The 21,515-nt window shown below is 42.5% G+C and overlaps 1 protein-coding gene across 3 annotated transcripts; it reads right to left on the bottom strand.

The window, feature by feature from the left end:
- Positions 1 to 1,700: 1,700 nt before the first annotated feature.
- CSF2RB (colony stimulating factor 2 receptor subunit beta) lies at positions 1,701 to 21,381 on the bottom strand. Of its 3 annotated transcripts, XM_055711127.1 has the most exons (15): positions 20,185 to 21,381; positions 18,788 to 18,912; positions 17,773 to 17,934; positions 15,553 to 15,682; positions 13,381 to 13,565; positions 12,923 to 13,071; positions 12,295 to 12,466; positions 12,066 to 12,198; positions 11,804 to 11,964; positions 10,763 to 10,908; positions 10,485 to 10,659; positions 9,425 to 9,515; positions 9,075 to 9,144; positions 6,388 to 6,491; positions 1,701 to 6,121 (listed from the first exon to the last, which is right to left on the bottom strand). In XM_055711127.1, exons 3-15 carry the CDS (start codon positions 17,840 to 17,842, stop codon positions 4,924 to 4,926), a joined length of 2,784 nt encoding a protein of 927 aa, XP_055567102.1. In that variant the 5' UTR covers positions 17,843 to 17,934; positions 18,788 to 18,912; positions 20,185 to 21,381; the 3' UTR covers positions 1,701 to 4,923. The 3 variants fall into 3 exon arrangements, with proteins under 3 accessions (XP_055567102.1, XP_005446773.3, XP_055567104.1); XM_005446716.4 differs by lacking the exon at positions 20,185 to 21,381 and having other exon boundaries at positions 17,773 to 17,931; positions 18,788 to 20,141; XM_055711129.1 differs by lacking the exons at positions 15,553 to 15,682; positions 17,773 to 17,934; positions 18,788 to 18,912; positions 20,185 to 21,381 and adding an exon at positions 14,639 to 15,546.
- Positions 21,382 to 21,515: the final 134 nt, after the last annotated feature.

The following is a 21,515-nucleotide window of genomic DNA, read 5'->3' as shown; positions in this document are numbered from 1 at the left end:
ATCATGGTTACCTGGGAAGACAAATGCCGTAACTCTGAATGCACCCTGCTTCTTTCTTCTCCCCCCAGCTTTATACGCTGAGCATGATGTCATATGGCACGGAATATCCCTTTGGTCAGTTGGGGTCACCTGTCCTGAGCCATGTTCCCTCCCAACTTTCTGTGCCCCCCCAGCCTGCTGGCTGGTGGGGTGGGGTGAGGGGCAGAAAAGGCCTTGGCTCTGTGTGAGCCCAGCTCAGCAGTAACAAGAACATCCCTGTGTATCAATGCTGTTCCCAGTACAAATCCAAAACATAGCCCCATACTAGCTACTATGAAGAAAATTAACCCTATTCCAGCCAAAACCGGTACAGTAATAAATAATCAAAGGCTCTCAGTATCAGAGAAAAAGAAATACCAAATGCAAGTTTTTGAGGAGTACTCAGGAGAAGAATCCAGGGAACTAGTGACCAATCAGGCTGGCTTTTGTACAGCATAGTTGGTACAAACTATAATGAAAAACAGAAATAGTAGAGAGAAATGTTCTGGGGAAGAGTTAACACAACTTTTGTAGATAGTCGTCGTGCCTCGTAAAACTAGTAGATTTCTTGGAAGAACTCCAGAAGCAAACAGATACAAGGTTATCCATTCAACCTATTACACCTAGATGTCTAAAAAGATTGATGAAGTACCTCAAAAATGCCATTCCAATAAACTAATAGATAAAAGAAAGGTTCTCATGTAGATTATAGTCAGTTTAAGACAGAAAACAAAGAAATAAATTAATGGTTAATTTTCATATTGGAGGAAAGCTTTGAGTTCACCCAGGAATTTATAATCTTCAACACAGTAATAAATGATCTGGAAGACTGAGTGATGAGAGGGCTGGGTGACTGAGAAAGACAAAATTTTATCTTGGGTACTTCAGTCTAGGGATGATGGAGAAAACACTAAGTTATTAGATATAAATGGGGTATGAAATTAGAATCATTGATGCATAGAATGGTTCGGGTTGGAAGGGTCCAAACCCCTGCCATGGGCAAGACACCTTTCACCAGTTCAGCTTGCCCAAAGCCCTCTCCAACCTGACTTTGAACACTCCCAACGATAGGTCATCCACAACTTCTCTGGGCAACCAGTTTCCATGTCTCACCAGACTCACTGTTAAAAATGTATTCGTTATATTCAATCTAAATCTATCCTCTTTCAGTTTAAAACCATTGTCCCTTGTCCTGTTACTACAGGCTTTGGTAAAAAGTCATTCTCTGTCTTTCTTGTAAGCCCCCTTTATATATTGAAAACCTGCTATAAGGTCTCCCTGCAGCCTTCTCTTCTCCGAGCTGAACAACCACAACTCTCTCAGCCTGTCTTCACAGTAGAGGTGTTCCAGCCCTCTGACTGTTTTTATGGACCTCCTCTGGACCCAGTCTAACAGGTCCATGTCTTTCTTGTACTGAGGACCCCAAAGCTGGATGACAGACAAACAATGAGGACCATATGCTCCTCTAACAACAAACTGGGAAGGACACAATGAATCCACTACAAAGCCTTTAATCTAAAGCCGACCCATGTTGAGCAAGTTTGCAGGGGAGCCTGGGTCCACCCACCGAATGCCACGGTGAAATATCCATCATGTAATATAAGGAGTTATTAGGATCAAGGCTGGGGCATATGGAAACCTGGCAGCCACTTGGAAGGATTTAAAAAGGGACAAAACAGGCATGAAGTCATTGCACTATTTATTCTCCACATACAGAACATGACATGCGAGGTTTCTTTTCATGAAAATTTCAGCTCTGTAGCAAGAGCAGAGGGGGCACGTAGGGCATGAGAAGAGAGAGATCCTTCATGGGAGTTGTAAGGGAACAAGACTGTGTGTACAAATGTGTTTGACTGAATCAACACAAAACTACACAGGCACTGGCAGGATGGGTTGGGTTTGTTTTCCATTACCCTGCAGAGATTCAGGATTCTCAGAAATTCTCCAGCTACTGTTCCCCGAGGTCTCAGGGGTCTTTCCAATGCAGGCGTCCTTTACTAGCAAAATCATTCGGCTTTGTTTTCCTTCTTTACATAAAAGACAACCCCCAGGCTAACACAGACAGTTCAGCATAGATCTTAATTAGAATTATTGAGGTCACAATATACTTACTACCCTAATCTCATGCAAATTCAGGTAATATGTTTCTGGTTGAGGAAGATTATGATAAGAGAATAACGAACTGATTACCTCAGAGCAACGAAGAGAAAAATGCCTGCTGTTAAAACATAGGCAGAATCTTTGACGTTTGAGCATACAGTAAGGAATGGGTTGCAATGATTTCATAACTGTATATTCAATGTAAATTGAAAGCTGTAAAATGTGATTTACAGCATTAATTGAGATGTGTACCTCTCCTTTTTTGACCATATATGGAACAATGGTGAATCATTACTCAAAAATACAGCCTGAGGGCCTGGAACTACTTAGTGAGAAGCACTACAGAAAGGGGTATGTCATAGTTGGCTCCCAAATCATCAGAATGATGATTCCTCTCCGGTATATGAGTACCTAGCACTGGGGAAGGTAGCAGCACTCTCCTTTCACACAGTATCTTTGTGGGTCAAGCTAATGATCAGGAAATTGAAGACCTGTGACTCACAACAGCTCCTTGAATCACCAGGCTACAGGATTGTAAAATGATTTTTACCACCCCTACTGCAGCTGGACCTCATGCGGAAGAGAATGGAAGATTCACAGGATCAGCAACAGATGAAGTTTATGGAAGTTTTGATTCTGTAACCCTGTAAGAAGTGGATTCCTCTGGTGAAGCGGAGCTGTATGTTGTGACCCTTGCTTCCAGTGTTCACTACATTATTTTATTTAATGATGCTTATGTGGATATTGAACAAGTACCTAGAGCAGAAACTCATTCTGCCCTAAAACAGTCATTATCGTTGCAGAAGAAAACCACTGCCCAGCTCCCCTAGCCTGACAATGGCATGTTACTCTGCAAGTTCCAGGCTCCTGAAGTGATCTTCAGATCATAGTATCTGCTCTGTGGGGTCATATCAAATGTTCTTTTATTTATAAACCCCATCTCTAAAGCAGGCTCTTCCAATGCCCCATGAAGTGCAGAAGGACAGGAGGAACAGGTAGTTGTTAAAGTACCAATCACAATGCAAATGGGCTTCATCCAAAAGCCACTGAGCTGAATAAAAGTTCCCCCACTCACTGTTCTTCTTGATTATTAAAACCACAGCAATGCAAGGCCCAGCAAAGTGATGCATATCTAAGATATGAATCCAGATACTGAATTTGGTCATGAATTTGGACATCTCATTTTAGAACATGCCTAGATAGAGCACGATCATACATGGAATTGTTTGTACTATGCATAAATGGCCAAAGAAGTGACTAACAAAAAACCCCATTGATTAGGAAAGGACTAAATTGAAAATCCCTTAGAATGTTCATCAATATTCTTTTTCAGAGGCTACAACTGCCTGCCTTTCACTGTCAAGAACACCAAACACCATTTGCACACCTTTCAGATTTAAAACAGGGTTTATAATGATTTAAATTCTGAAAAAAAACCCAATGCATTTCACTACAATTTCTAAATCAGCGCTGTCCCATTAACCCAGCAGGAGGAAACAGCTGGCACAACCAGAAAACTCCTTCTTATTATCGCTATTAAATAATATTGCAAAGTCAGGAGAAAACATCCCACCTCACAGGTGACATAGCAGAACCTACAGAATTTTTTGAGACCTGATCATATGAACTAATAGTAAAGTTATTGTAATCACAATGCTCTTAACATATAAAAGGAAAGGTTTACAGGAAGAAATATTTTTTTATTAGTACAAATTTTATATTTGAAAAAAGAAACGTGTTGGTTTGGAAGAGAAGCCCACCTTCAGGTCTGACACCAAAGCCTTTTACTGATCTTAAAGCGGCAGCTCTGAACAAATGCTCTTACATTACACCACTTTCTTCAGCAGAACTGGGAAAAAAAATGGCCCCTCTTTCTCAACACAGCTTATTACTCAGGAAAAAAAAAAGAATTAATTATATAGTTAAGAGTAATTATATCATGCATAAACAGCCAATGAACTTAAAAGAAAATCATGTAGTACTTTAACACTTAGAAACAGAAAAACTCCATCACATACAGGCTTATGCACCCTCACAACATTTCTTGCCCATCATTTTCTGTTACCTGCCCCACTCCCTCCCTCTCACTGCACCTTAAGAGTCCTTGGGTTTTCTTTCAGTGATGTATAATCCCTCCTTGCGGGTCTCCTTCTTACCCTTAGAATGAACTGCAATACACTGCACCTTGACACTAAGAAAGGTTTCCTGGACTTCAGCAATTTTTTCTCATTTTTTATTTACCCTCCTATTACTGTCTGGGTGGGTTTTTTCCACCTTAGATATCTATTTCATGCCAGTAGGAGAAAGGTAGAGATATGAAAGGTCCTTGGTGACTCTCAGATCTATTTTAAACACACACAAAAGTTCAACAAAATTGCTCTTAAGAATGCAAGTTCTCTTTCCAAGGCTTCCAAGCCTGTCTATTTCTGATAGCTATTCATGCTGTTAAGTCTGCATTTCCTGCCACGAGTTTTACCGCAGGCAAGCTGGTATTACTGAAAGATGACTGTGGTCTGTCACAGGATCATGAGGAAGATAAACTGTTCATTGTGGATAAGCCAAAAGTTTGAAAAACACCAAGAGGGAATATTTGGATTGTCTTTCATGCCAAATCTGTGAAGGCCATTAAGAAGGATATTGAGCTAACTCAAGTCTTTCAACATGTTGGATTGGAAGCTGGGAAAAGGAATTTTAGTTGCTTTATATGGCACTTATTTGTTCCTAGGTTAGAGGGTTCATTTTCATCAGATAGTTGCAACTTCTTCCAGTTACCTGTAGCTGTGGCATTCATTAATATTTGCCCATTTAACAGATTTCTGTGATCCTCAAAGATTGCTGCCAGGAAAAGTAATCATCTGATTTCAGGTTTTTGAATAGCTGAATAGCCTGCATTTTTGATACATCCTTCTCCTTGCCATTGATGGATTTATCATCAGATACAGGCTTCCCAGGTGTTGTCTTGCCTTCAGAAAGTTTCTTGACTTGGTGGTCGTCCTGGCTAACATCCATCTTCACATCGGATTTTAGGCTCTGGAAACAATAGTCACCAACCTGACAAAGGAAAACTGGCTCAGTGCTGTCAGGGTTTAACACCACCAAATTACCCTCTGGCAAAAACTGCTTCCTAGGAAGATCGTTTCCCTTCTCTAAGACAGGCAAAATAACCTTTGTGGGTTTTGAATGTCCATGGAGACCTAAAGGGACAGTAAGATAGTCTCCAAATGTATCCAGGGGCAATTCAGGAGAAGGGATGGGTGCTTGACCTGAATCTGGGACCACAACACCAGTTTGCCCAGGAAAAAGCTCACGGCCAGAGTGGTCACTGGAGGGCTGGGGCTCCTGCAAGTCACAAGGTAGCTCCCCAGCAGTGACAAGTGGCAGATGGCTGGAGTCGCTGGCTGATGGTGGTGACAGGCTGTCTGTGGTGATGTACTCCAAGGGACACTGCTGAGGAGACACGATACAGCTAAGAGCCTTTGGAGATTTCTGCTCTTCTATTCTCATGTTCATGCTATCCCCACAGGCTGGTGGGGCCAGTGAGGCTTCATTCTCATCCTCAAGGTGCAGCTTCTTTTCCTTCTGTTGTGGGAGCAGGAAGTGCTGTGGAGCACCTTCTCCTGGCTGCTTTTGCCTTTGTGGAGCCTGGGGACAGTCTTCCTTTGGGAGGGTCACATACTGAAGGGAAACTGATTTCTTACAGTCTCCCGCTGGGTCCGCTTCCAGGATCTGATGCATATTGGGCTGGGAGGACATCATTGGGCTATACAAGTATGGACCATTGAAAGCAAAGCAAGGGATTGCTGTCTGGGAAGCAATACTTGCATCAGCACTGTTTCTCCTTGAAACAGGAAAGGAATGACCAGCAATCTGTCTTGGGCAGACAACTGGGGCATGCTCTGGCTCATTTAGAGCATGGTATGAGTTCTGTAGGTCCAGTGTGACAGGAGAAACATCTGTCTTTTTAGGCTGCCCTTCAGGGGACTCTTCCAAAGTCTTCATCTGCCTGAATGCAGGAAAGTTAAAAGCTGCTCATGAGAAATGTTATTGTGGCAAACATTAAATATAAAACAAGCTTAGTTGAAACTACAAATAGAAAAACACTTTCTTAGTAAAGCAGGCTAACCTAGATAGACAAAAAAATTATCCTTTCCTCAAAAGCAACTTGTATAGGCTTTTTAGTGACAGAACATTTGATTATAACCTGCCGTGACTTAGGGAGCTCTTTGAAATTATCATCGACAGTGCTACTATAATGTGCTGTTCGCTCACCTGTCCACAACTTGAAGGAAGCTAGCCTGATCCATCTTGTCTGAAAAGCTGTATTTGTTGAAATCCAGCTGGCTGCTTGTTGGCCAGTTTCCTAAATGTACTTTCTGAAAATTAAAAAGCAGACATGACAAAAGAGCAGTGTCTTGCTGGCAGTGGAATCAAGAACCATACATTCCTCGTGGACAAAGAAAAGAAAATAGGAGAGACTACAGCATCTGGCAATAGGAATACAACTTCCTTAACATGACTAGAAGGTGTGTTCTGTTCTGCAGAAGATGGTTACTTCAGTCCCATGTTGCCTTACCACTGACGTAAGTACAAGTACTCAGTGAGCCAACTAGCAAACATGCCCTCCTAGACTTGTTATTTGTGAATAGGGAAGGACTCATGGGAGATGCGATGGTAGGGGCTGTCTTGGCCACAGTGATCATGACATGACTGAATTTAAAATTTTCAGGGTAATGAGAAAAAAGGGCAGTAGAGTTGCTACCCTGGGTTTTGAAAGAGCAAACTTTCAGGGAGCTACTTAAGAGTGTCCCCTGGGAATTCGGTCTAGAGGGCTTGGGAGTCCACAAATGCTGGTCAGTTTTTAAGAACCACCTTTTAAAAGCACAGGAGCAGGCAATTCCAGTGTATTGTAAGTCAATTAAGTGTGGCAGATGACCAGCCTGGCTGAATAGGGAATGAAGAAGGGCAAAAAGAAGCCAAACTTGCTCAAGAGCAAAAAGAAATTGTATGATTCTGGAAGCAAGGTCAGGCTCTATATGAAGACTGCAGAACTGGGGTTCATATGTGCAGGGAGAAGACAAAAAAGGCCAAAGCTCAATTAGAGTTGAAGCTGTCCAGTGTTGTATCAGACAACAAGAAGGGCTTTTTTAAGTACATTAATAGCAAGAGGAGGTCTAAAGAAAACATTAGACCAATACTTGCTGATGATGGGAACCTGATGAATAGGGATGAATAAAAAGCAGAGGCATTCAGTGTGGTTTTTACCTCAGTCTTTAATAATACTGATAAGACCTTGGGCTGCCCAGGCCTCTGAGTTGGAGGACCATGAGTGAGAGAACAATGATTTTCTGTTTGTGGACACTGAAGTTGTAAGGGAACAGCTGTATCAGCTAAATGTTCATGAGTCCATGGGGCCTGATGGGATTCATCCCAGAGTACTGAAGGAGCTGGTGGGTGTTACAGCAGGACCCCTCTTGATCACCTACCAAAATTCTTGGGAGGCTGGGGAGGTCCCTGCTGCCTGGAAGCTAGACAATGTTATTCCAGTTTACAAGAAGGGCATGAGGGAAGGCTCAAGAAAATACAGACCTATTAGTCTGACCTCAGTTCATGGGAAACTTATGAAGAAGATCCTACTGGCTGCTATCAAAAGGCATTTAAAGAGCAACACAATCATCAGGCACAGTCAACATGGGTTCACAAAGGGAAGTCCTTCTGCACCAGGGAAACAGAATTACTGAGATGTCTACAAAACTTGGAGTAAGGTAATTCAGTGCAGGGACTGAAACTTTCAAAACCATGAAACTAAGGCAGTGAGTGCTTGTGGATGGAGAAACAGCTAAGGAATAGGACATAAAGCTATTAAAGTGCTTCTTAGAGTGGGAAAAAATTTCCAGTTTTGACTGTAGAGATCAGGCAAAATAAACTAACTTGAGACTTTACTATAAGAATAAACCAGTTTGTCTTCTGGCACAACAGAACCCATGCCTTTGCTATCTATTTGAAAATTATGTATTAAACCAGGTCATTACAATGAAGGTCCATTTTACAGCAATGTAACAAATGTGCAGTGGTTAACAAACGTGTTAACTCCTTCACTCACACACAAATGTAGATACTGTAACTGCGCACTCACCTCACACAAAGGCCATGTTGTAAATTATACTCATTGGCTTTCCATGTATCTATAATTACTGTAACCCATCCTTTATGAACATAGAACAGAATCAACTATTATACAAAAATATGTCTATCTGTGTGTATGTGTTTATTGCAGTGGGTGAATTATTGAATTAGATATTCTTGCAAGATATATAGATATAAATATATTTTACCACAAAAATCTAGAGATGCCTCTACTACCCTTCCAGATGCTGGGGGTTTTTGGAAGGGAGGAAGAAGGGAGGAAGGTTCTACCTACACCGCTTTAACCAAATGCTGCCTTAGCATGTTCCTTGATTTCCAATAAGGAATGCTTGTCCTGGTAACATACAGGCATGTGGAAACATTTATACCAGAAAATCAGGCTCCTTAAAATAAAATTTTCTTTAATACAGCTACCACCCCATTCTAAAAAGCTCTGAATTAGTGTTGATTACTATTTGGAGATGAATGAAAGCACCAGCTGATGAAGTTTGCTAATGACACTAGCTAATGATTTCAGTCAGTTAATGACGCTAATTATTTCAGTCACTTAAAATGTTAAAGTACTGAAAATTTTCTACCTTGATTTTATAGCACAGCAATGCTGACAAACACAACACTAAAGAAGTCTCTAGTATAAATATAAGAACGCAGTTATGTTGAATATGACCAGAACTACTACTAAAAATAAGGCATAGACAAATAAAGATATTTGTTCATTGTGGACTAGGAAACAAGAAGAGCTCTTAAGATCATTTGAAGTCCTGAAAAAGAGAGAGAAATAATGAACACATCAAGGTACAGCTCCCTCTTACCCCCAGGTAGCTCTGGATCAGGAGACTCTTGCTGGGGTTTGGAATCTTTTCCTCCCACATTTTCTTCTTCCTGCAACAACACCACGGAGTTTTCAAGATTTGTTTCTCAGCGTGGCCGCAACCACAAAAGACTGCACCCTGCACACTGTGCTGCCCTGCACAGTGAGGCACCACGAAGGCCCTGACATGTCACCACCCAGTTCCCACCCTTGCACAGACACGCACAAGGCTGCCCGTTGCACACCAAGGGTTATCTCCACCCAGGGAAGATGGGGGACAAGAAGTGCCTCAGCCTTTTTGCCACCCACAGGGCCAACATGCTGCTAAATCTAGTCACAAGACAAGCCTACCTGAGGAAATACTTATAGCTGCAATAAGCAACTATTAGCAAAGTGATGATGAGAGCTGGGAGCATCACTGGGAGAACCACCGGTGGAAGAACTGAAACAGAGAAGAGGTTTTTCATTCTGGTCACTCTTCATGCAAGCAGATCAGGAAAATGTAGGTGGCGTGTCAACGGATAGGACCATGAGGCTTTCAAACTGTTGGGATACCCTCCAAAATAGGACAGATCAAACATGGCATGAACAGCTTACTGTCAGAAGGAGCTCCTCATCTCCTTTACTGATCCTTTTTTTATTTTTTACTGACATCAGAGCAAGCAGTTTATGCTAATAGAAAGACAGCTAGGTACCATGCTCCACCATGTAGAAGAGGCAGGTGTTCAGGCATCTTAGGTCTGCCCTACTTTGTACAGTCCGCAAGAGACAGGGTCTCAGAGATTCTTCGAAGAGATTTCCTCTGCTAATAGCCATAATGGATCATCAACAACATACCAATTTCTTCCTGAGACACTCATCAAAATTTACTTACTGTCTTACCACTAGAAGCTTCCTGAGGACAAATCATGTAAGATCATATCACTTTGGGCACAAGACCATATGATAGCAGACTTTCTGCCCCTAAAGGCCAGAAACAGCTGTATCTTTAAAGCAACCATATAGCCACTCATCAAATATAAAAGTCTGATGGCTTATATTCTGTCTTCTTGCAGTCTCAGGCTCTTCTGTCACTAATAGAAGAATGGAATACTAGAATCAGGAAACAAGAATGATCTTCTGGGCAGGATCTTTGCTTGATTATCCATGTGGAAAACTTCATGGCTGGTTGTACTCACCTTGTGAAAGGAAGTAGGAAAGAAGCTTAAAAGGTCATTTCTGCTCACTCCCTTCACGAGCATTGCTGCTGTGCTGCAAGGGTGCAGGTGGGACAGCTACCTTGTTAGGTGACCCCAGCTAGCTCGTGGCTGGACCTAACTTCAACCCAGCTAGAGAACGTATCTTTCTACAGAGGCATTTCAGCCATTAACAGTCCGCAAAACCCTACAGAAGGAGCCTGCATGAAAAGTACCATTCTCAGTCTCCCAGGTGAACTCCTCACTCCATTCACTCCAAGGCCCCTTATAATCCAGAGGCGTATTCACCCTTGCACGCATTTTCCCCCTATATGCTGTAGATGATGCCAGCATCTGCAGGGTGAGGATGAAGGGAGGTTCATCATTGCTGATAATTAACTTCTGGGGAGCCTGGGGAGAAGAAAGAAGCACAAACGATGAAGGTGAGAGGAACCATCTCTCCCATTTGCCCAGCAAAGAGAAATCCAGGACTGCTGCACTTTCTTAGAGTCACCTTGTCATATTGGTTGCTTTTCCAGTACTCAACTTCGTATCTCTGTTTTATGAAGCCATATCGCAACTTGTGTTTTATCCACCTCAGTTCGTACTCCCCGTTCTCCGTCACTGTTACTGACACATTTGTAGGCGGCAGCACCTTGACTGGAACACACGGAATGTCTCAGAGCACTTATCAACACACTGGCCCAGCACTCCCTTCCACCACCGTGGATAGCTTCCAGGGAATGAAAACAACATTGTTTTATGCAATGTAAGAAGTCTCAGCTTTTTAACACTTTTTAATTCTCTGCATCTTCATTTTCTAGTCAAATACAATAAACCACTAGACCATTAAGTAACAGAAAATCCATATCCATTAATATTGACGGCACTCCCTGTGTACAGACAAGCACTACAGCAATATTTGAAACATCTCTACCGCTCCAACACATTTCCAGAGATTTTCAGCTCTCTTGGAGCTACCACCTGATATTTTCACCCACTGCAGGAGTTCTCCCAGCTGTGCTTTGGGCAAAGCAGCACCAGTACCTCCAGATACACACAGATGGAGATGTTTCACCTGGAGCACCTCACTCAGCAGAAGAGTCCTACCTCAGCCGGTGCTCCAAGGGCCGCTGCACAAACAAAAGCTTCACTGGCTTCTTGAGAAATCACGTAGTGGCACACTCACCACAAACACCTCTCACCACTCCTCCCTGTCAGCAGGGACACCCATGAAGGTCAATCACAGAGAAGACAGCAGTGTGACCATTGCTCAGCAAGAAGCTCTGGGTCACAGCCCACATTTCTGCACAGCCGTTTCCACCGATGCCACCTTCCCCGCAGTAACGAGAGCCACCAAGGAGCTCCACACCTATGAGCCACTGCTCCCAGAGCTCTGACCTGACACAGCATCCAGTTCCTTTCTTCATCAGTCCCAGTCTCTCCCCCTTCCCACTCACTTTTCCTCACCACCGCTGTCCTCAGCCCCACTTGCCCAAACAGGCATCTCACTGAGAAGTGACCAGGAGAAGCAAGAAACAACACAGCAACTCACTGTTCTTGTAGCTTTCAATCAATTTCTCCTCCGTCTTGGCCCGAACAGACACATAGTACTGGCTCAGACCACTGGAGTTGCTAACACGGATCTCACAGCTCTGTACCACGTAGGGGACGTGGGGCAAAGCCTTCTCATCCACAGGAGAGCACTCCTCTTCTCTGAGGGGGGAAAAAGTGGTTGAGCTGAGATCAGAGGAATGGAACAGAGAAGAAACTCCACAGGAGAGGTGCAGGCACGCTGCCATGGGCAGAGCACATACACTGATGCCGGAGTGGCCCTGAAGAACAAGCCAAAGAGGACAGAAGTGGTCATCACTTTCTTCACTTCCCAGCTGCACGTCAGACGATCTGCACCGTTGAAGAGGCAGAAAAGGTTCCTGGGCTGAATGCCACCTTCGGAGAAGATGAGAGCAAGCTGAGCATCAGGAAAGGTCTTGCTTCTCAGCCAGTGCTTCCACCCTTGCACAGCCTCACTGCACCCCACGCTACCTTCAGGGGTCTCCCATGACACCTCCGTGCTCCAGTCGCTGAACTGCCCAGAGAAGCCACTGCCTCGCCCCGGTCTGGCTCGCACACGGGCAACATAGCTGCTTCCTGGGACAAGGTCCTCACGGCTGAGATGGCAACGCGTGGTGGTGGAGAGCAAGAGCGAGGCAGCCTTCTGTTGTTGGAGGAAAGGAGGGAGAGCAGGGAGGGAGGAAACTGGGGAGTTTGGAATATGCACACTTAAACATTTTATTTCAAAATAAGTGTATCCTCCTGGAACGGGAAGCAGCTTCAAATCTATTTTGCCCTTTTCCCACAGGCTCCCGTGAGAACGTGATTCATTTGGGAGGGATTCAGGGCAAAATCAATTCCAACTCAAAACCCAAGCGCAGCGCTTTCTGTTCATTGAAGAATAAATCTTTGCATTCCATTTCGCACAAATGGTATTTCACTGGGCAAGTCACTTGCAAACAGAAAGAGACCCACTTCTGCCTCACCCAAAACAACATTTGTTGCACCTCCTCATAGCACCCGAGAAGGGAAAGGCCGTTCATTTGCACAACCTTTACCACAGGCTTTACACATTCATTTGCACAACCAATCCAGGGCAGCTCAGCCCCTCTGCTCTTACCTCCCAGGACTCCCACTCCCGCTTGTAAGTGACTTCATAGTCCAGTGCCTTTCCCAGCCCTTGGATTCCATCAGCTGCTCTCCAGGTCAACAAGAAGCCTCCTGATCTCGTCAAGCTGACTGAGAGGTTTTGAGGTGGGAGGGTCTGAACTGAAAGGTGAAGGCACAACCCAGTAGATGAGATAGTGAGGACAGGGACGTGAAGAGGGGAAGAAAACAACTAGGTAAGCTTCCCAATTTCCAGAGTATTTTATCCTTGCCACACCAAGTCGCTCCTGCTTGAGTACCCCTTCCAGGTCCAGCTACTGCCAGAGACTTGCCCTCTCCCCTCCCTGTCCCATCCTCTCGGTGACAGTTTTCACAGTGGAAGTGGAATTCACTTCCTGACTGAACAACAAACACATTCTCAGAGATGCCTAATATTCATTGGAAAAGGAGAATCTGGTATGTAATCCTTACCATTTTGGAAAAGATCAACATTTAGTTCTGCTTGTAGCATCTTGTTAGGTTTGAAGCTGTAAATATTCTTTACCCCTATTGCCAAAATTTGTGTGGTGTTGCGACAAACCCAGTGCACATAGGAGTCTGGAGCTTCATGTACATCATTTTCTGCCTGGCGTTTGCAAAACATTTCCTGGTTTTCCCTGTGTATAGAGAAACGGATCTGTAAAGATCTGATTTGGAGACCTACAGTTAATGCAAATTTAAACTCCTGAAAACTATTCTATCCCATTCTGTTGTTATAATTTACTCAGGGACTTGTATCCTCTTCTCACTGTACCTACTAGTCCTGCTTTGCATCAGTTAATATGACAAACATTTCTAAGACCAGGATTTTTGTCAAATATCTTCCCATTTCAAAGTTGTGCAGCAGAGTGTTATATTTTGGTATTAGTCTATTTTTGTTAGTTTTTAGCCTAACTCTATGTAATTGCATATTTTTTATTATCGATTATTATGATGAAAAATAATGTCATGGAAATGCACTTTTTACTCAGAGCAAAAGGCAGTAAAGTTTCTGATGATTCTTAGCTTCTTCAAGACATTAATTTTGCAGTCCCAGAAAGACACTTAAAAAAATATATATCCATCTAAAATGTACTTCTGTATCCTTAGTAGTTCTTTTCTGCCAAGGGACCTTACGTATTCATTAAAGATTTCATCCAGAACGTTAATCATCCTTTTAGATAGCCTTTCTCCAAGCCAAGGAGCATCATGAAAATTAGAAACTATATTTTAAACTAGACAGGAGAAGATAAGCTTTGTGTGCTTGCAGTAGCATCCTGGGCTGCTAGAGAGATGTGTTGCTTCTTTCTGTATTTTGTTTGTGCTTATGGCTTCATGCCCAATATATTTTATTGTTCCAATTCAGATGAGAAATATCAAGTTGTGAATACCTAAGGCCAAATATTGTCTTCCAGGATAGGGTGGAGTCCCCTGGCCAACTACATGCCAGCAAGCATTATCCAGTATTATTGCTATTTTTAAAAATTGGGTGTTAGTAACGAAATCGGGCATATTCCTGAAGTATGGGTGGGTCTGACCATATATCAAAAGTCAGCTCAGGAGCTGTGAAGTCCTGAAGATATTGCTGTCCACTCACCAGCATTACCTTTTGGGTACCGTTTGGGATGTAGTCAACTATTCATCTGTGAGCTGGCCTTGTTTAGTCACTGGCCATTTTGATTTCAGCAGTGTAACTGTCCACACTTAATACCTGCTTGTCTAATTAGTTCCTTTCAGCCATGTTTCCTGGGTGATCCACACACTCCATCATGTAACAATGTGCCAGAGAACCCTCCAAAGATCCAAGTAGTTTTAGATCATCTTTTCCCAGAAGTATTAGCTCCAAGGTCCTGTTTCAAAGACCTTTCACTGATTTTGGCTGCTTTTACGTCTATTAATTCTCCCTTCTTTACAATAAAATGAGGAGTTCTTTCTCTTTCTTTTCTTTCCTGTATCCCCGGACTAATTAATTTTTTTCTCAGCTTTCCATCTTTGTCTTCCTCTCTTCCATGACTATTCCTCCTTCTCTGTCCTTTCTTATCCTCACAAACAATCCAGTCTGGTGATTCAGTTCCCTTTTCATAAGGAAACAGATGTAACAGAGAGATACTGTTATAAACAGACCAGTATCTCTGGGAGGAAAAGTGGTAGCACAGATGAACTTACCAGTCTTCTCTATCTCACAAACACACAGTCTACACATGTTTCTCAGGAGTGATAAAAACGATACTGTCAGTGGTGCTCCTTAATGGGCAAAATAACGGGGGGAATGTATCATCCCTTTGAGATTATAAACAACAGTCAGGCTCACACTTGTTCTGACAACACTTTCTCCATCCCATTAGCAGCAACCTATATGCCCCATTTTATTTCATATCTATGATTCCACAACAAAATAACAGGAAAATAAATGTAAACGTGATAAAAATAACTCCACTAGCACACTCTATTAATTCTTCCCTTCCTACAAGAGACCTCAGAAGCAGGCACAACTTTTACTTTAACCCAGTGGCAGAACGAGGTGGCCGTGCTTTCTGAACACCTGACTGCTGGTCCCTGGGATTCCAAGTTGTGGCCAATTTCCCTTTGGACTTTTATCCAGCACAGCACATATCAGGTACTTACATCATAATGTCATCCCTTTGATAAAGAGTCATACCAACGAGCGCATGAGCCTCTGAATGCTCCATCCATGTGCAGGTCACCTGTGAGTTGTAGTCATTGTAGCAGCTCAAGCTTTTCATAGGGATACTCTCTGAGAAAGGAATTCAAGCAAAAAACCACATAGTGATTAGAAATAGTGAGATATATCAGGAGGTACAGTGATTCTGCCAGCAGAACAGGGAAGGCACTGTTAACAATGTTCTCCTCATGGCACCAGAAAATTACTTTTCTTGAAAATATGTAGTTATGGCCCTCCTGTGCATTTCCACGATACACAAGTGCCCAAACCAAGCTACAACAATGAAGTGAGACTTTTGTGCCTGCAAGGCACATAATTCTAGCCAAGGTATCAATTCTCAAGCACTGATAGTTTCCAGGGATTAGTAGATACCTTGGTCAGCAGGCATATGGTGATCATCTCACCTTTGTGTGCTGCTGTATGGGACTTCTTTGCCACTAACCTCCTAGTAAAGGTTATGACAGTGGAAAGGTATATTTAGGAGTGAGATGCTCTGGGAAGAATCTTGTTATGACTCAGAAGAATGCCCGAACTAATTTGTTGGAATTAGATTTATGACCCAGAAATGGCCAGACCTCTCATCAGGGACAACTTTTTTTTTTTTTAACCTCACAACTGTGACGTGGGAAAATACATGCTGATCCTGGTACATACACTACAAAGCAAGTTGCTTCCTTCTCTTTTTTCATTTTCTCTGAAGGTAATATCTGTGCTGCAGGATTGGGATATGACCTTCAGACGACAGAGATGACTGTGCAAACATGAGTGTGCTCTCTCTAATTTTTCTTGATGAGCACTACTATCAGCTTGTTTGAGGGGGCTTTTCACAGGTAAAAAACACCAGAAAATTATCATGGTGCCTTAGCTAGCAAATATAACAGGGACCTTACTTTGATCTTCTACTGGAAAATCAGCGCAAAGTCAGTTCTACAGAGTTCCTTGCATAACCAGAAAATAGAGCATCCTGCATAGAAAGGGATGGTCTGAAGGTAAGCTAAGGCTCAAAATGTGAAGAGATCAGTCCGACCTACACTGTAATACATTTTCCTGCAGAGATCTCAAAGCAAGATGTCCTGCAGCTGACACTGGGCCAGGCAGCATAACTGCCCCAGCTACCACAGACATCAGGCATTGGCATCTGTCTTGGAAAAGGTAGATGTCCGTGAGGCACACCTTCTGACAGCTCTCTTACTGTGGTATGTTTAGGATGGCTACAGGAGCTACTTGTCTCTGCTCCTGTCCACTACCATCTGCATCATGTCTTGATGCAGACATGCTGCACTGGGTGATCCAAGGAGATACTTCCCATTCCCAGCTCTGATAAATCAAATTAGGGGGAGGGGAGGGGAGGAAGGGAAGGGAAGGGAAGGGAAGGGAAGGGAAGGGAAGGGAAGGGAAGGGAAGGGAAGGGAAGGGAAGGGAAGGGAAGGGAAGGGAAGGGAAGGGAAGGGAAGGGAAGGGAAGGGAAGGGAAGGGAAGGGAAGGGAAGGGAAGGGAAGGGAAGGGAAGGGAAGGGAAGGGAAGGGAAGGGAAGGGAAGGGAAGGGAAGGGAAGGGAAGGGAAGGGAAGGGAAGGGAAGGGAAGGGAAGGGAAGGGAAGGGAAGGGAAGGGAAGGGAAGGGAAGGGAAGAAAGAAAAGGAGCTGTCATTGCATCAGAAGAGGAAAGAGATTAAACTCAGAAACACAAGCAATGGATATGGCAGAGGGTCTTTTTTATCTGTCAGCAATTCCACAAGAGGAAAATCAGGGCATTTGGAAGCTGTTGTTGGTAGCCCCCCCCTCCTTGTGTCTGTCCACTTGTCTCTGCTCCTGTCCACTACCGTCTGCATCATGCAGCCTGTCATTTTCCTGTTTCTACTAACTATCACGCCCTATTCCTCCTTCCTATTCACTCATTAACCAGTCAGCTTGTTCTTCTCATCCATTTGTCCAGTATTTCACTTGTCCATACCACCAACATACAACTGATTCGTCTGCACATGCTTCTGCTACACACTGATTGTGATCAAGATGTCTGTTCTCCTACAGCATAGAAGATGGTGGCAGAAGGAAGCAGAAAAGCAAGCAGAAAATGAGGAAGAGCATTAGCTGAAAGAAGATGACAGACACAAAAAGAAAGGCAATAACGGAAGGATAAAAGAGAACATAGATTTGAAACTCACCTCGAATGGCTTGGACACTGAAGACCAAATACAGATTCAGCAGAAGGGTTAAAATCTCTTTCATGTTCATACAGTTCTTTGCACGCAAGCTTGATTCTAATTCAGACAACAATTGTTTTCATTGCCCACTGGCTACTCTCTTGCTCTGCTTAGGTGGAGCTTCTCGTTTTCATTTCCTATAAAAAGAAGTAAAACTGAATTAGGGAACTTCTTTAGGCTTTGTGTTGGCCTGCTATTCAGAAAGAACATCTACCAAATATTTATTGTAGGACAAAATCCATGTCTTCTTATTGTGTGAGCTTGCGATATGAGCAAAGAATGAAGAAGTAAACGCACATTTCCAAGGGAGTGCAGGGATTCTTCCAGCTGAGTAGCAACAAGAAACAATCCTAATCTGTGAAGATAACTCAGCCTTCAAATTCATTCAACCTTCTGCTCTTCATGCTCAAAGCCTTCCTAATGAATGGCAATAGTGTTCTGTTTTCACCTTTCCTTAAAACTATGATCTCCAACCCAGCAGCTCCTGGGAGCTACAGGCGTTGAATTTCTATATTCATTCACTTTCAGATTTCTCTTCAATGTGCTGCTTCACCAGATGCTCCCCAAACAAGTTGCAAATTGTAGAAATAATACTAGAGAAACTATTTCTTTTTGTGTGTGTGTGATTGCTGAAAATGAGAGTAGATTGAGTGGTTCAAAGACCATGGACCACATTGTTCAATACTGGTATTCAAGTCCTTTTGACCATCTCTCATTGCCCTCTCAAAAGTATAATAAATTCACCTACTCAAGTATGTTACAGAGCTGAGACTCTTTTCTACTTTAGGGGAGCATGGAAAAAACTTTTCAATTCCTACTGACTTTCAGATTTCTGAACACTTCCTTATACCAGAAAGAGCTGGCTGAGCCCCTGAATAAACATTTCAGTTAAGGAACACCTTAATGACTCACAAACCTTTGTATGAAGGCAGACTGTGCCATTTTGTTTTCCCCAAAGAGAAAGAAGTTTCCTTACCTGGATCCAGAGCTGTCTGTGAGGCAAATGACTTCAACTTGATGGGTGACCCTCCCTGTCCAGCCTCCCCCCACAGCATCAGAAACCACTGATACAAAACCCAGCAAAACCACACTTCCCTAGAGCTGGAGACAGAAGATATAAAACAAACACAGGATTTTCTTGGCGAGCAAGTCTTCAGAATAACTGCTATATCTTTTATGCACCCCAAATGGCACTTTCAAAGATGATAACCGCGCCCTTTCAAGGAAAGTCTGTGTAATTGCCTGTGAAATAGGAAGTCTGTACTTCCTATATTAGCCTCCAAAGCACCCACTTAGATGGGACTGGTTAACTGGGAAGACAGGAAAGAAGTTTGTCATTGCCAGTCTGCAGTGTTAACAATTACCAGATCATGCGACTAATGTATTTTCAGAAAAAAGAGGACTGACTGCAGCAGAAGTGAGAAAGACTAAGACAGACTTCTGTTTTTTACTCCAGTGATGTTTCTTGATTTACTCTAGGCTAGGCAATCTTCAAGGCAGGGATCATTTTGTACTTTATGTTTATTTGCACATATATGGGGGGCGGGGACAGACACAGGGGATGGGGGACAGACAGCGGGAGAACTACCTTTACCTGTGTAATCCTTTCAGTGGTATTCTAAAAAGTAAGTTTTATCTATTCAACAACAATTAATAATACATTATGAGTATTATAGTACATAGAGGGGGAAAAAAAGAAAACTGGTGGGAAGAGTTGATCTGAAATTATCCTACATCCAAGGCAGGTCACTGTTTTAAATCCAGCTTTAAAGCTTAACACAGTAGCCATCATTAGTAAGATCTATAGGAAAGTTAAGTAGCCATAAGGGAAAGACAAATTCAAGGTCTGCAGTCTCAGGAGTAAACTACAGGGGACTAAGATGAGTCCCCAGATACAGAATGTAACTGCCAGAGTCTGTCTGTCCTACACTGCTACTACACCTTCTCTAAATCCCTATAGTACTGACCTAAACCACAGGTAGCACAGTTGGGCTCTTACAAGAACCGCATCAATATACAAGGAACAAAATGTAGCTTATGAATAAGGGAAATGTGGAGAGCAAGCAGGAGAATATGAAAGTATCTGAAGAAATTGTGTGGGACAAATCATTGGGACTATCAGGAGGTGTGCATATCAAGCCTGCAGATGAGGGCAATATGCAGCTTTGCTGGATGGTCAGAATTTACTTTGCATTAAAGTATATGGGCAGAAAAGAATTCTCCTGCTTTGATTTCCAGAGGGCAGTAAGTTTATGTATCTTCTCCCCCTACCCTTAGAAAAGAGGTTTCTTGTTTCCCAGCAGACATTTTCCCTCCCTTGCTCACGCAAACAGCTCCTCCATCTTCAGACTGGCTGAGCTGCTGGTTACATACCTCATGGGATCTGGCAGTCAGCGAAAATCTTCAGATGTTATTTGCTCAGCTGAACTCCAGGAACAGGTAATGAGTAATCCTGCACACCAGGATCCTGCACACCAGAAGCTTTGCAGGCCGTGCATGCCACTTTTAGGTTTCAAATTTACAATGCACTCTCTAACATAGGACAAGGGGTCAGAATACCAACATTATCATTGCATATTGCTTCATCTCCTTCCCAAACTGCATTGCTACAATGACTTAGAAGTGGGAAGTTACATTTTGTAACATTTTAGTAAAACGACATCAACTAAAACCTTCCATAGTTGCGAAAAAGGAACACATAAAGTGTGTCTCTTCTGAATAAATGTTATCTACCTCTGCAATGTAATATGCATGGATTCTTCAGGTACCTGGACAGCAGATATGGCCTGTAGCACATCTTACAACTCTTTGGAGAGTGCATTTTTTCATACAAGTCTGCACAGGACTGGTATACTGCTAGAACTATGCACTTGAAGTGTCAAGGAAGAAATGATTTATGCATCCCAATATAGCAAACTATATGCTTATCTCTAAATATAAACCCTTTCCTTTATTTCCAATATACTTCTATGCATAAATGCAGGGCTACAAATAATAGAATATTATAGCTTATCTATATAAATAAGTTTATGTATACATAGCAGGAAGAAAAAAAAGTTTAAAGGGTAAGTCACCTTAAAAACTTTTGTTGCTGTTGAAGATCTTGTTACCTGACAGCATTACAGGTAACATCTAGGAAAAAGAGAAAACATTATTTTGCCAGTTTTGGGAGGGGCAGGTTAGTTATTCTTGTTAGTTAACTGTTTATTAGTACCTTCAGATGCTTGCTAATCTTCCCTTTTGCCTGTACAAATTTTAGCAGCAGGTCAAGGACAAAGATTTTTTTGAATGAGGAATTGTAGTTTAATGCCACAGAGACTAACAGCTGAATCCAAAGCATGATGTCTGAAAACTCTTCTAATTTTTTTTTTTTCTGGTTACATTTATACTTGGTGGCATCTTTTTAACACCATAACCACATGGTGGTTTTAAAATACAGTATTTTAGATATCAAACAATTTATGTAAAATATACATAACTGGTAATTTCTACAAGCTGCAGTAAATTTGTTCAAGAAGAAAATATTTTAATTGCATGATCATTAAATAAACTATTGCAAGACATGCTTTTCTTCAATAATGAATTCCGCCTTAAGGAAAGCTGAATAGGTAATATTCAAACTCTTCTTCAAAATTATCTCACTTTCACAAAAAAAAAAAAAAGAAAAGCACAGAATTATTTCATTCTCCCCCCCCGAAAAACCT

Source organism: Falco cherrug, chromosome 5 (genome assembly GCF_023634085.1).
Source record: "Falco cherrug isolate bFalChe1 chromosome 5, bFalChe1.pri, whole genome shotgun sequence".
Lineage (NCBI taxonomy): Eukaryota > Metazoa > Chordata > Aves > Falconiformes > Falconidae > Falco > Falco cherrug.
This window is presented reverse-complemented; position numbering and strand designations above follow the sequence as displayed.